This window comes from Stenella coeruleoalba (assembly GCF_951394435.1).
Source record: "Stenella coeruleoalba genome assembly, chromosome: 7".
Taxonomy (NCBI): Eukaryota; Metazoa; Chordata; class Mammalia; order Artiodactyla; family Delphinidae; genus Stenella; species Stenella coeruleoalba.
In genome coordinates, this window is record NC_137153.1 from 54195718 (window position 1) to 54210373 (window position 14656).

At 38.2% G+C, this 14656-nt stretch overlaps 1 protein-coding gene and 1 long non-coding RNA gene across 2 annotated transcripts in view; both read right to left on the reverse strand.

Annotated features, from left to right (window-relative positions):
• Positions 1-14656, reverse strand: part of LOC307189614 — a 289369-nt gene that overhangs the window by 23058 nt on the left and 251655 nt on the right. The window lies entirely within an intron of this gene.
• LOC307189050 (small ribosomal subunit protein eS7-like) lies at positions 3414-4018 on the reverse strand. The gene has a single exon (XM_079926768.1). The coding sequence runs from the start codon at positions 3999-4001 to the stop codon at positions 3423-3425; it is 579 nt and encodes a 192-aa protein (XP_079782894.1). The 5' UTR covers positions 4002-4018; the 3' UTR covers positions 3414-3422.

Genomic DNA, 14656 nt, shown 5'->3' on the forward strand with positions numbered 1-14656 from the left:
AGCTGTGAGCACTTAGCAGCTAATAGACCAGGTGGGGGTGAGTGCGCTCGCCCAGTAAAGGAGATCTGGGCAGGGCACCGCTAGCACTGACTGCACCTTCCAACATGTGATACGTCCTGATGTTTTTCTCCCTCCCCTCCCCCCTCCCCTTCCTTCTGTTCATTGCCCACTAAATTGATTTCATTAATTTAGCGAGTTAGCGGGGATAGGATAGATTATTCAATAAATGGTGCTGGAATAATTGGCTATTTATGTAGAAAATAAAGCAAAATTATATCCCTCATCTACACACACACACACCCACGCACACAGATTCATGGATGAGTAAAGATCTAAAGTTAGTAAAGATCTAAACCTAACCTTCCCTCTCATCTCTTCCCCCTCCCCCTTCCTTCAGTTCACTGTTCACTAAAATTGATTTCATTACCTGTTAATGGATCACAACCTCAAGTTTTAAAAACACTGTCCTGGGATATGCCTAGAAGGGGAATTGTGGGTGTATGAACATCTACATTAGAAGATACTACCACCTGGCTCTACAAAGCAGTTTAATTGATTTATTTTTCTGCCAGTAGTCTGAGAGTTCTGGTTTTATCACATCTGTGTATGGTGGTACTTGTCATTGCTTTCAGACTTTGATTTTTTACAAAATTTATGGCTGTGAAATGGATATATCATTATTGTTGTAAACTGAATTTCTCTGATTACTCAAATTGAGCAACTCCTTGCGTTTGTGAATCAATAAGTTTTCCCTTTTGTAACTTGACCATTCATATTCATTGCCTTTTGTTCTTGTTGGTGATTTCTAGAAGTATAACTGAGCAGGGCCCTGTGAGGGCTTCCCAGGACAAACATACCCCACCCCCCCACCCCCCCCACCCCCGTCCCCACGTCCTCCCCCTGCCTCTTGTTTGCAGAAAAACATTAGCTTCCTAGGTCCTCCCTGAGTTCCAAAGAACAGATTTAATCAGAGCAGTGAGAAAATACGCAAAACAAAGGAAAACGGTTAAGCAAGACAAAATAATAGTAGTTTAGCATTAAAGCCAAGGACATTTAGTTCCTCCTCAAGGGTTAGAGATAATATTCTGAGCCATATCCTTGAGCTATTTTGCAGATACTGAAACCCTCACCAGGTGGAGGAAGTTAACTGCATGCTGCCCACAAGCACGTAGACCCCAGACCAGGTGGAACCAGGTTGATGATGTTGACTCCCGATTACCTTACCATCCAGCAAGCAGAATAATGTGCACAAGGTGATCGCGTAGCCCGCAACCCTCTCCCTCACCCTGTCTCTAAAAACCTTTCCCTGAAAGCCATCCAGGAGTTCAGGCCTTTTGAGCATTAGCCATATTCCTTGCTTGGCCTTGCAATAAACCTGCACTTTCCTTCACCAAAACCTGGTGTCAGTAGATTGGCCTTACTGCGCAGGCGAGCGGATTGTAGTTTGGTTCAGTAATAGGAGTTCTTTATGTATTTTGGAGAAAAAAAAATATATAAGTTTTTTGTGTTTTGGTTTTTGTTTGTTTTTGGTTAATGTGTTGAAAATACCTTCTCCCCGTGTTTGACTTTTTACTTTATGTATCTCTTGATGTGCAGAAGTTTTAAGTTTTTATAAAGTCAAATTTATATTTTCCTTCAGGTTTTGTGCTTTTTTGGGGGTACAATTATGAAATTTTTCTCTAGCTTGGAGATATAAAGATATTCTACTTTATTTTCTTCTAAATAATTTAAACTTTTATTTTTCACACTTAGATCTTTATTCATCCATGAATTTTTTTTTTAGGATGTAGATTAGGGATGTAATTTTGTTTTATTTTCTACATAGCCAATTATTACAACACCATTTATTGAATAATCCATCTTATCCCCACTAATTTGTAATGTGTCCATTTTCCCCATATACATAAGTCTGTTTATAAGTCTTGCTATCCGATCCCATATATCTATTTGTCTATTCACCTGCACCAAGATCATGATCTCTTACTTTTTATAGCTTTATGATAACTCATGATATTTGATAGGGCCAAACTACCCATTTTGTTCTTCAAAATTTTCTGGGTGTTTTTTGTCCTTTTTTTCTTCCATATAAATTTTAGGATCAGCTTTTTAAGTTTCATAGAAATTTCTGTTGCATTTTTATTGGAATCAAATTGATATATTAATTTGAGAAGACTTTATGTTATTGAATCTTTCCATCAATGAACATGGTATATCACAACATTTATTCAGGTCCTTCAATGCTATTTTTAAGTCTTCCCCATAAAATTATAGCATATCTTTTCTTAGATTTATCCCTAGATTTAAAAAAAACACACTTTATTGATATTTTGAGGGGTATATTTTTTTCTATTACATTTTCTTTGTGGTTATTGCTAGTCCATAGGGACATAACTGATGTTTGTATAAACTCTTCCTGAGCTCTCTTATTGATTCTAACTTTGTATAGACTCTTATTTTCTTTAGGCAATCACATCATCTACAAATAAGAAGAGGTTTCAGGTTTCCTTCCCAAGTTTTATGCTTTCCTTTCTTTTCTTATTTCATCAGTTAGGACTTTTATCACAATATTGAAGTGAAGCAGTCATGTAGGTGAAATGTTTTATTAAGATAGTGCTTGCTATAGGTATATGGTGTTAAGGAAGTTCCCTTATAATCCTGGTTTGCAGAGATTTTTTAAAATCTTGATGAATATTACATTTTATAAAATGACTTTTCTGCATCTATTAAGTATATACTTATCTCCTTTAATCTGTATTTAAAGTGTATGACATAGATTTTCTTATAAACTCTTTGGTTTTTATACACTGACAAATGATTTGCTGATGTTTTATTTAGGACTTTGTATCTCTCTGCAAATATATGCTTTTCTTTTACAATCCTTGTCTGGCTTTAATGTTAGTGTTAGACTAACCTTACAAAATGAGTTGGAAATATTACTTCTTTTATTCTCTGAAGCAGAGATTACCAGATGTGCTATAAAAACACAATCTACTTTTAAATTGCCTGCAAAAGACTCACAAAACCAAGCTTAATTTTTTATTAGGCAAGGTCAAATACTTACATTGACTGAGTTTTCTGACATATTTGGGTTTACTTCTACCCTTTTATTTTAGGTTTCCTGATTGCCTTTTTTTATTCTTGCTTATTTTCTTTTACTTCCTTTCATCTAGTGGACTAACAAGATAACTACAATTTTTCCTCCCTTATGCTGTTTTATAAACTAGATTGTTTTCCTACCATTTTAGTTATTACTCTTAAATGTTTACCAAAATATTTAACCATACATTTTTCTAACAACATTTAGCTATGTAATATTTCTATCTTTCTGGCGAACATTACTTTCCGCTTTTACTACCAAGGAACAATGCCCCCACTCCATCTTTTTTGTGTGTGTCTGTGAATAATATTTTAGTCATCTTTGTTTACAGCTGAAACTCTGGGAACTCAAAATTAACATCCTTGCCCATGAGCTTGTTATAGACACCAGAAAACGTTTCAACCTTGTGTTCCACATTGTTCTGCTGTGCTTTATTCAAACGAACCTTTATGAGTCGGCTGCCATCCAGCTTCACGCGGATTCTCTTGCCCACGATCTCACTTCGGAAAACCAAGTCCTCCAGGATGGCGTCATGCACGGCTGTCAGAGTGCGGCTCCTGGGACGTTTTTGCTTATTTTTTGTACGGCTTTTTCGAGTTGGCTTAAGCAGAATTCTCTGAACGATAAAGACAACGTGCTTCTCGCTGAACTTCTCCAACTCACACACTAGCCAGACCTGGATTTTCTGGAAGGATTTCAGATGAGGAACGGAAACAAAGATTATGATAGCTTTTGGACAACCAACATCTTCAATTTCTTTGGCGGCTGTGATGTTCAGCTCCCGCAGCTGGGCCTTGAGGTCCGAGTTCATCTCCAGCTCCGGGAGAGCCTGGGAGACGCCAGACTCGAACTCGTCCGGCTCCTCGCCATTGGGCTTCATGATCTTCACGCTGGAACTGAACATGGCCAGGACCTTGATGACGCGGCACCCCACTCCATCTTTTTATTGTGTTTAGAGCTTTTATTGTACTTAAAAAAATTCAAAATAGTTATTTTTATTTTTGTGTGTGTCTGTGTGTGTGTGTGTGCTGTTTCATTTCTTCCTTCTGGGTTCATTTTTTCTTCTTGAGATAAATCATTTAATAGTTCCCTTTGTGAGGATCAGTAGTTGGTAAATACTCCAAGATTTTGTGTGGTGAAATGACTTTTTTGTCTCTACAACTGAAAGGTTGTTCGGGCATAAGAGTGTAGATTGACAGTTATTTCTTGTCAGCCCTGAAGATATTATTGTTATTTTTTGGCATTGATTGCAGCTGAGGAAAAGTCTGCTATCTGAGAGCTTTAAAAGTCTTATTTTCTTTGATGTTCTGCAGCTTCATTTTAATGTTGACATGTGGATTTATTTTTATATATTCAGTTCAAGACTTTGCACTTCCAGTCTGAGGACTTATGTCTTTTTCAATTTTAGAAAACTACTATTTATTATGGTTTCAGATCTTTCTTTCTCCTTCATTCTGTTTCTTCCTAAATTACTATTTCATAACTTCTCCTCTTTCTTCAAACCTTTAACACCTCCGGTACCCTCATCATCCAAAATGAAACCTTCACCTTCTTCCCCAAGTTAGCTTCTCTCGTGTTAACTTTCTTTTCTTTCTCTTAAATTCAATCTATTAACAATCCTATTGGCTCTAATTTAAAAATAAACCCAGTAAGTGACCACTTCTCACCTCTCTCACTATCACCACCCTATGCTAAGCCACCATTGTCTTTCTGCTTCACCCTTTTTCCCCACAGTCTATTCTTAGCACTTAAAATTTTAAATTGCATCTCCTCCCCTACTGTCCTCGTCTTCTCCATTTTTCATTTTTCTCCATGGAATTTACACAATTAAAAAAAATATATATATATATACACACACACACATACATAGTCCCTTCTTCTTTTTCTTCTTCCTCTCCTTCTTCTCCCTTCTCATTCTTATTCTTATTCTTTTCACTGTTTCTCTTTCTCACTAATATATAATAAGTTCCGGTGAGATAAGAATAAGGATGCTTAGAAGCATAAGGATTTTGATTTGTTTTGTTAACCCTGTATACTCAGCACCTAGAACAGTGTCACACATAGTAAGATTTCATTACATATTTGTTTAATAAATACATATATATTAAAAAATTTTTTTATTATTTATTTTTGGCTGTGTTGGGTCTTTGTTGCTGCGCACAGGCTTTCCCTAGTTGTGGCAAGTGGGGGCTACTCTTCATTGTGGTGCACGGGCTTCTCATTGCAGTGGCTTCTCTTGTTGCAGAGCATGGGCTCTAGGAACAAGGGCTTCAGTTGTTGCAGTATGCAGGCTCAGTAGTTGCAGCACATAGGTTCAGTAGTTGTGGCGCACGGGCTTAGCTGCTCCACAACATGTGGGATCTTCCCGGACCAGGGCTTGAACCCATGTCCCCTGCATTGGCAGGCGGATTCTTAACCACTGTGCCACAAGGGAAGTCCCCAATAAATACATAGATGTTTTCCACTTAGGTAAATGAGAGCCAAGAAATTCAAATAAATGATGAGAAATATATCTCAAATAATTAAGAACATGACATTATTTCAGAGAATCAGCAGTCCATCCTGGATCTTAGCATTCATGTACTTTTTAAAGGAAAGGCATCATGACTGCATGCTAAGTTAGGAGATGATGCCGCAGGCAGAAGAAAAAGAAATAGGAAACTTTGTAACCAACTGCCCAAGCGAAAGCTAAATAAACAAACAAATTAACCAACTGTCTTTCTGGGCTTATGATAGAGGTGCTGGAAATCACAGGAGACTTGCCTGGGACATGTGTTGTGTAACAAATCCTGACAAATACATGGATCATCAAAGAGATTTCTATTTTATATACTGAGAAGCTTTATGATCCAGGAAGTGGTCAGGCCATCTGGGATCTCCTGCTTACCCATCTGGAGCTCTGATTGAATATGTGAGAATAAAAGGAAAGCTCAATTTTAGTGAACATGAGCTGTTTGGAGTCAGCATGGGGGTGCATCAAAGGTGGTGGTGAAACAAAGGGATTACTTTTCCACCAAGCCCTTGGAAGGGAGGGCAGAGGGTGGTCAGTGTTGGAATAAGAAGAAGGAATGACAAAGAAGGAAGCAATGACCTTCATTTCTCCCAGTGATGATGTTATAGGATGCTGTCAGTGACCTAAACAGCCAGGCATCTTCTTGGGATGGGGAATTACTGAGAAATACATGGAAGCATCATGTTGTCAGGAAAATAAATTATTTTAAACTATAGGAACCTTCAGTAAATGTAGTAATAAATTGTGTTTATATAGCACGTTACACTTTTTCAAAGCATATACACCACCCCATTTAGTATTTTCAACCCTGTAAGGTAAGGAGTACAGACCACTTGAAGCCAGGAAGTAAGCCATAATTCTTTAAGCATGCTCTCCTACCCTCCCGGCCCCACCAGGGTCTAGTATAGTGCTGGATGTATAAATCGCTTTTAATCACTGTTATATTAATTCCCATTTTACAGTTGGGATTGAGGAAATTATGAAGTTTTTAGTTGCCAAACATCACACAGCTAGTCGTGGCATAGCTGGATCCAGGAGCAAGTCTACTACCTTTTAAATCTTGTGCACTCAATATTCCATCATGTGCCCTGCCAAGCGTGCCAACATCCAAAGACCACACAGATGCAGGAACAAGAAATACAAGTGTTCTTGGCAATTATCCTGTGCCAAGGGTCACTGATCTTCTTGATGAAGAGCTACTGTTGATTTACCTAATGTTTAGTAATCTACCAATGAAGGCACCATTAAGAATTGCTTAACATAAATACTACTTGCCAGTTAGGGGAAGCTTGGCACAGACAATGTGTTGGCTAGAATGCCCAAGTCCATCCAAAGCAGGAAAATTTATTAAAATCTCCAAGACTGGCCTAGCTTCAAGGAAGCATGCCAAAGAGGCTCTAGGAAAACAAAACAATGTTTCTTCCAGCCCTAGGTGACTTATTCAAAAAGCCTCACTTTTTTTTCTCTTAACTTCAGTGTCCTGCTCCAACACTGGCAGAGGTAATAGACCTCCTTGCTTCAGGCTCCCAGTGTGCTTCCCATATCTACATGGAAACCCACTCCACACTGCGGGCATCCACCTGCTCATAGGAGGCTGTCCCTCGGTTCACTTCACCAGCAAGTATACGCAGTTTTCTCTTCCCATACAAGTGAACGATGTCTCTGCGAAATTATCCACCAATGGGAATGTCCTGGGGCCTACTCAACCCCACTGAATAACTCAAAAATAGAGACCTCTATCTCCCTCACCCTCACATATACAATAACAGAGGTAATATCTTTCACTAACACTTTTCCTTTCTCAATTCCCTAACTTTCTCATCTTGTTAATGTGAATCAAGCCATCAACACTTCATCACTGGGATCCCCTCATACACAAAATCATTATCTTTGAGTTCCAAATGATTCTGGGTCACCTTGGCTCCACTAAAACTGTAAATGGTAAGGGTTATTGTCACTCATTCATCCCACATTTGCCTAACAAGATCTAGGGTCCTCTGTATCTCCCCACCCTTTCCTTTTGCTATCCTGTTCTGGAGGGACCCATTTCTCACCATGTGCCATTTAGGGGCTACGAGCAGCTAAAGGGCTTGGTGATGACTCTATCTCCCCATTAGGAGTAAAGAAGGGACTGACTTGGGGGCTAATTCTCAAAAAAGTGAGAATTCTAGATTGACAAGTTGAGTCCCTTGCTTTATTTCAATGTCTAATTAATATTGAAATATCTTTTAATTGAGAAGGCAATGATTGATAGGAGAGAGATATTTAGAAATTCACAAAATATTTTTCTAGGTTTTAACCTTGCATCATAGTGAAGTTCTAGAATTAAAATATTGGGTTTTATTTTTTGAATTTTTATGTTTTGCAAAAGGAATGTAAAGTTGCCTGTAACAAAAGATGTATCAACTGCTTAATGAAGTAAATATAAAAAACAGATCCCAGGGCTTCCCCAGTGGCACAGTGGTTAAGAATTCGTCTGCCAATGCAGGGGACACGGGTTCGATCCCTGGTCCGGGAAGATCCCACATGCCGCGGAGCAACTGGCCCTGTGTGCCACAACTACTGAGCCTGCACTCTAGAGCCCGTGAGCCACAACTACTGAGCACGCGTGCCACAGCTACTGAAGCTCGCGCACCTAGAGCCCATAATCCACAAGTGAAGCCACCACAGTGAGAAGCCCACACACTGCAACGAAGAGTAGCCCCTGCAACTAGAGAAAGCCCGCATACAGCAACGAAGACCCAAAGCAGCCAAAAAAAAAAAAAGATCCTAGCACTGCTTTTCAAACCAGGGTAAACCAGTCAGAAGAAATAACATATCCATAGAGGCAGGGAGTCAAAGTAATAGAAGCATGGCTGAGGTTTCTAGGGCATCAAGGAGGGACTGTTAACTGAACATTAACCAATAACTCAAATATCAGATGTTGAAAAAGCCAACAGCAGACCATGGCCTGGAGGATGCCAGAGGTCTATTTTTTGATAATGCCAGTTTCTTTGTAAAGAGGTTCCCTGGAATGTGAAAGGAGATGTGTAGGTCAAACCAACACTGCTGCTGTGACTGAGCTACAGATCTGGCTCAGAGTTTCCTAGTTTTCAGTCAAAAGGGGCCATATGGTCAGTAATCTAGCTTTTGAAAGCAGAATGCAGGAAGCCTAATAGGTCCTTAGGATGATACATTTTTATTTTGGCAAAGAAAATATCTCTTTCCAGTTGTAAGATTAACAAGTTCTGGGACCTATTGTACAGTATGATGATTACAGCTAATAATACTATGTTATATAGTTGAAAGTTGTTAAGAGAGTATATCTTAAGTGTTCTCACCACAATAAAGGAATGATAATTATGTGATGAGATAGAGGTGTTAGCTAATGAGATGGTGGTAATCATCTTGCAATACAGAAGTATATTGAATCAACATGTTGTACACCTTAAATTTATACAGTATTATATGCCAATATAATACTGTATAAATTTAACGTGTACAACATGTTGATATGCCAATATATTAATAAAATAAAATACAACTGGGGGAAAAAAGAAAAAGTATCTCCATTGTTGGCTTTTAAGAAGTAAGTTACCATATTATAATAGGGCCCATAAAAGAGCCACATGACAAGGAACTCTGAGAAGCTTCTCAGAGTTGAGAACAACCCTTACCCAACAGCCAGCAAGATAGGGACCTCGGCCCTACAACTGCAAAGAGATAAATTCTGCCAACAGCCTGAGAGCTTAGAAGCAGCTCTTTCGCCAGTTGAGCCTCTGATTAGACCTTAGCTCTGGCTGACACCTGGATTACAGCCTGATGAGACCCTGAGGTGGAGAACACAGTTAAGCTGTGCCTGGATTTCTCACCTACAGAAACTGTGAAATAATACACGTGTGTGTTGATTTAAACTGCTAAATTTGTGGTAATTTGTTATAAAGCATAGAAAACGAATACAACTGAACATTAAAAGACATGGCCCCCGTTCCTTGAGCCAGTCCTGTATGAACTTGACTCAGTTATTTTACCGTATCCAACATAAGAACTAGAGCTTTATAGGACGTTAGAACTCCAGGGAATAATCTTGTGACAACTACCCCTGTTAACATTGCTTTTCTACTGATCCATAAAATCTAAGTCTAAATACCCCTGGTTTGAGGACATTCTTCTGGAGTGGTTTTCAATGCTCCCAGCACAAGCTTGAGTGTGTGTGTGTGTGTGTGTGTGTGTGTGTGTGTGTGTGTGTGTGTGCATGCGTGTGTGTGTGTGTGTGTGTTGTGGTGGTAAAGCAACTTTTTAATGGGGTCAGAACAGCTGGATGGGGAATTTGAAATCCAGGCGGGTGTAGAGCAGAATATCGAAGTCTAATGTTAGATCAGTGACATGGAAAGCGTTCCATCACCAGGAGTCAAATGGGAGATACCAATGACTGAGTGGACAAACGTGAGAGGCAGAATTCATGGAGCTTTTGATGTGACAACGAACAGGAGTATCTGAGTGGATGGATTTGGAGATTTAGGTTCTAATGATGGTAGCCTGCGGTGACTTCCTTGTTTAAAATTGATTTTCCCCTGAATATCTTTTGAAAGCTCAAGGCTCACCATTATGGGAATCTCCTTGCCACAGATACTTCTCTGATAGAGAGCCAAGAAAATGGTTTCCTCGATCCACAGATCATACCCAGAGAAGGCAAATTGCTTGCTTAAAGCCACATAGCATCATCGTAGGAAATAAATCTGGGGCCTCTGATTGCAAGCTAACTGTTTTCTTTGAGATTGTTGAAAAATGGATATAATTGATTTAACAAAATGCATAAAGGATGCAAAATGGGAGGTGTTGAAAGTTCCAGTGAAGATAGAAAAGAAATACAAAAGCAGACTGAGATCAGGAATATAGGCAGGAAATAGCCAGATATGATTCAGATTGGAGAAAGAGAACCCAAAACATCTGGGGAACAATAATTTGAAACAGATACTCTCTTGGAGAAAGAAATCTGGAAAGCAGTAGCAGGGTGAGAGACCTGGGTAGCACTGTTAAGACAAATGGGGTCTCTAATGCTCGTGCAATGGTCAAACCTGGCTAATTGAATTTGGAAGCCACGGCTAGAGAGGTCAATGGATACAAAGGGAGGATGCAATTCTTAGGGTCTACGTGTCTGACACCATGCTCTTCCAGTCCTTCCTGGCTGTGCACTCAGATCCCTCTGGCTAGAAGGGAAAGTCATAGATTCCCTGCTAATGAAGACAAGGAAAGGTTCTGAAAAATTGATCCTCTCAGCCCCCAGGGCAGCTGGAGCCCCTGGGCCAATTCTTCAGTTTTTAACCAATCTCTCTTTTTACTCCAATCTGCATCAAATATTATCATGGTCTCTGTGTGCCATAAATTAAAAAAGGACCCACAGGCCTAGAAGAAACTCCCACTCTCTGCTTGTTCTTCTTTCCAAATAGTATCAATTAAAATTTTTATATCAAATAGTACACACATACAGAGAGGAGCACAAATAATAGATTTACAGCTTGATGAATTATATAAACTGAACACACCTGTTTAACCAGTACCCAGATTAAGCTGTTGAACACCACCAGAACTCTAGAAGTGCCTTCCCCCCACCTGCTATGATAACCTTCTTCTGATCACTACTCACCCACTAAGAGCATAGATCAGTTCTGCCTGATCTTGAACTTTATATATAGTTGGTAATTTTTACATCTGGCTTCTTTTGCTCAACATTATGTTTGTGAGTTGCAGGTATGTTGTTGCATGGTAACACATTTTCATCTTCTCATCGTTGTATAGTATTCCACTGTATGAATATATTTATTCATTCTGTTGGTGATGAACATTGGGTTGTTTCAGTTTGGGTCTATCATGAAAATTTTTGTTCTTCCGGTAAGCATACGTACAGACTTCTTTTAGTCTTAGCCAGCTTTTAAGAGTCTTTCAAGATAACCTGGTCTGAATTCCATCATGTGCCTGAGGCCTCAGGGGCTCAAAACACATTTAATTATTTCGCCTCCCTCTCTTCCTTAAAAACAGATGAAAACAGCCAATGATCACTATTAACAATTATTCTCAGTTGAGGCCAAGATCTTTATATACTTGCTCAGAAGCATTATTACAAATGGAATATGTAATATTTACAAGTGACCAGTGAGAAGCCTTTGTTCAAGAATTGAGCCAGCTTTCCGTTCGATGGTGTTGCTGCAGAAGAAATGGTACCTGTTCATTGAACCTACTACAGATGAGGCATAGATGGAATCAGTGCCCCAGGGGAGACAATGAAAGAGGGTCAGAACCAAGGGTTGTTACCTGGATTGTCTTTTGGGAACCCCACAACCGACCTCAAAGAGGGTGACCAACCTCTTTGTCTACCCCAATATGCAATTCACATATTATCATGGTCTGTGTATGCTATAATATCAAAAACAAATGTTTCTTTTTTAACACTTTAACAGAAACACTTGGTAATTCTCCCTTCTCTGATAAACACCGTAGAGCTTTATTACCTGTAGAGGCCAAGATTTGTATAACTCAAATCTCTTAAATATGCTTATTCCCAGACACCAGGCCCCTCCCTACCTCTTGCCTTAGAAGAAATTCGTTTTCCAAGGAAGACTAAGGCTGTTCTATTTCTTCGTTGGGAGAGGAGACAGAATGAAAACAAAATCAAGGTTAATCTCTGACAGGTCATCCTGTTCTTCTAGTGCCCGTGTTTCTGTCACAGCACATGTTTTCCTGAGGCAAACCGGATACAATATGATGCATCATTTAGGAAAGACATTTTGCATTAGACTAACTGCCCAAGGCACCATTGATATCAGGTACTAACACTGCAATGGTAAATAGAAAAAAACAAAACCAAAAACTCTTGTTTTGTTTGAATGTTTTTAGGATTTATCATTAAAAAATGGGTCTATCAATTAAGGTTTTTTTCTCCCTTGTAAGTAAAAGAAATGGACTCGGGCTAACTTGAACTACAACCAACACAACAAAAGGATTTATTGGGAGGATATTGGGAACATCACAGACTTGAAGTAATGGCTGAACAGTAAGACTTTAGGGCCAGGAATAAATGTGAGGAAATGGCATGCTTTCTCTCTAGGGTTAAAGGCCCACCTATTTCAGATTAGTGTTCATTTCTTGGGTTGTTTCACTGTGGCTGAGGCAGCCTCAGGGGACCAGCATGGGTCACGGACCCTTTACCTCAGGGACAGAAGACGGTCACAGACAAAAGCAGTAGCCTAGCACTGCAAGGGTGATAGCTGAAGTCATCAGCCTACTGATGGAAACAGTACAAGAAAAAAGGAAAAGTGGTTTGATAAAGGTGATAACATGGGTAAGCAATATAAGAAGACCTGGGCTAATGACAGTACCGGAAGATACACGAAAAGGCTTGATTTCTGCACATACCATAATCAAAGGGTAGATATGCTCAGTGTAGGTTTGCTACAGCTACACATTTTTTTCTATTAAAAATTATTCCACTTCCTGCAGGAAAGTAACTTTGTTATTGTGTCTTCTCCTTCATCTCATTGAAAGAATTTTTTAATAACATAGTTCTCAATAATATGAGGTTTCTTAGGAATGCAACTATTACGTTATAGTTAAACACATACACACATATGTGTTGGGTAGGACTTTCATATCCATATACATAAGTGAGACTGTACTGTAATTTTTCCATACTATACTATACTATACTAACTATACTGTATTATGGGAGTTCCCAGTGTTCTCATTCTCTCAATAGTTTGTTGAGTTACCCTTATGTGACAGGCTTTATGTGAATGTAGGTGCTGGGAATACAGGAGGTGCTCATGGAGGACACTTAGCCTGGTGGAGTTTAGAGTTTAGTAGGGAAGACAGATGACAACAACAGAATGTAATGAGTTTTTTGATAAGAGAAATACAGGGTGATATGGAAACAGAGCAATGTACATAATAATACCTACTTTATAGGGTTGTTATATCGGGGTAATGAATAAAGTACCTGATCCAAGGCAGAGCACATAGTAGGCACTCAAAAATATTATTAATAATGTTTCACAACTTTTTCTAATTTTTTAGTTGGATTACTAGTTTATACAAGTTTTTAAGTTCCTGAGCCAATTTTGGTAATATCTATTTCTTGCAAATATTGTCCACTTCATCATTATATTAGCATAAAATTATGTTGAGTATGATCTAATAATTAAAAAATCTTCATGTCTATGGTTACCCACACCTTTTTCTTCCTATTTTTTCTCTTCTTTAGATTTAAGGAGAGGTGGTTGGTAAATTATGTTAACTTTTAAAAGTCTTTTTTATGCTTGAATGTATTTATTGATTTTTTGACTTTTAAGTCAATTATTTATGTTATCCTCCTCAATACCTTCTACCAATTTTTCTTACAAATTTTTTGTTTTCTATCTTAAATTTAATGCTTAGCTTATTACATTTCGTCCTTCTTAATACTTAAAACATTTAAGAATGAATTTTTATCTGATATAAACTTGGCTTCATCCTAAAGGTTATGATGGTTATTTAATTACTTTATAAATCATTTGTAACTCCAGTTTTTATTTTTTCTTTTAATAAAGAGTTACTTAAAGGAGCATCTTAAAACTTCCAAATGGCTGGCATTTATTTTGACTTTTAAAATGAAGGTTTTTTTTTTTTTTTTAAACAGGTCAATTTAATAAGAGATTGATAAAATTTCTGTTTTTCTTAAAAGCATTTATATCTTCTCTATAAACGTTTATCTTTTATATAAACATTTAATTGTAAATATTTATAATATATGTATTTATGTACATTTTATACACGTACACAACACACTCTGGTTTTTGTTAATATTTCATGGGAGCCAAAAAACGTGTTGTCTGTAGGCTGCAATGTTTGAGATGGATATCTGTACATACATATTTAGTAAGTCACTCACATCAATTGTTATTTTTCAGCCCCTCCATGTCCCGTGTATATTTGGCATTATAGAGCTATCTAAAACTGAGAGCGTTCTTTTCATGGATCAGTTCTATTTTATTTCTGTCACTTTCTCCTACTGCAAACATTTTCCTTTTGTACAT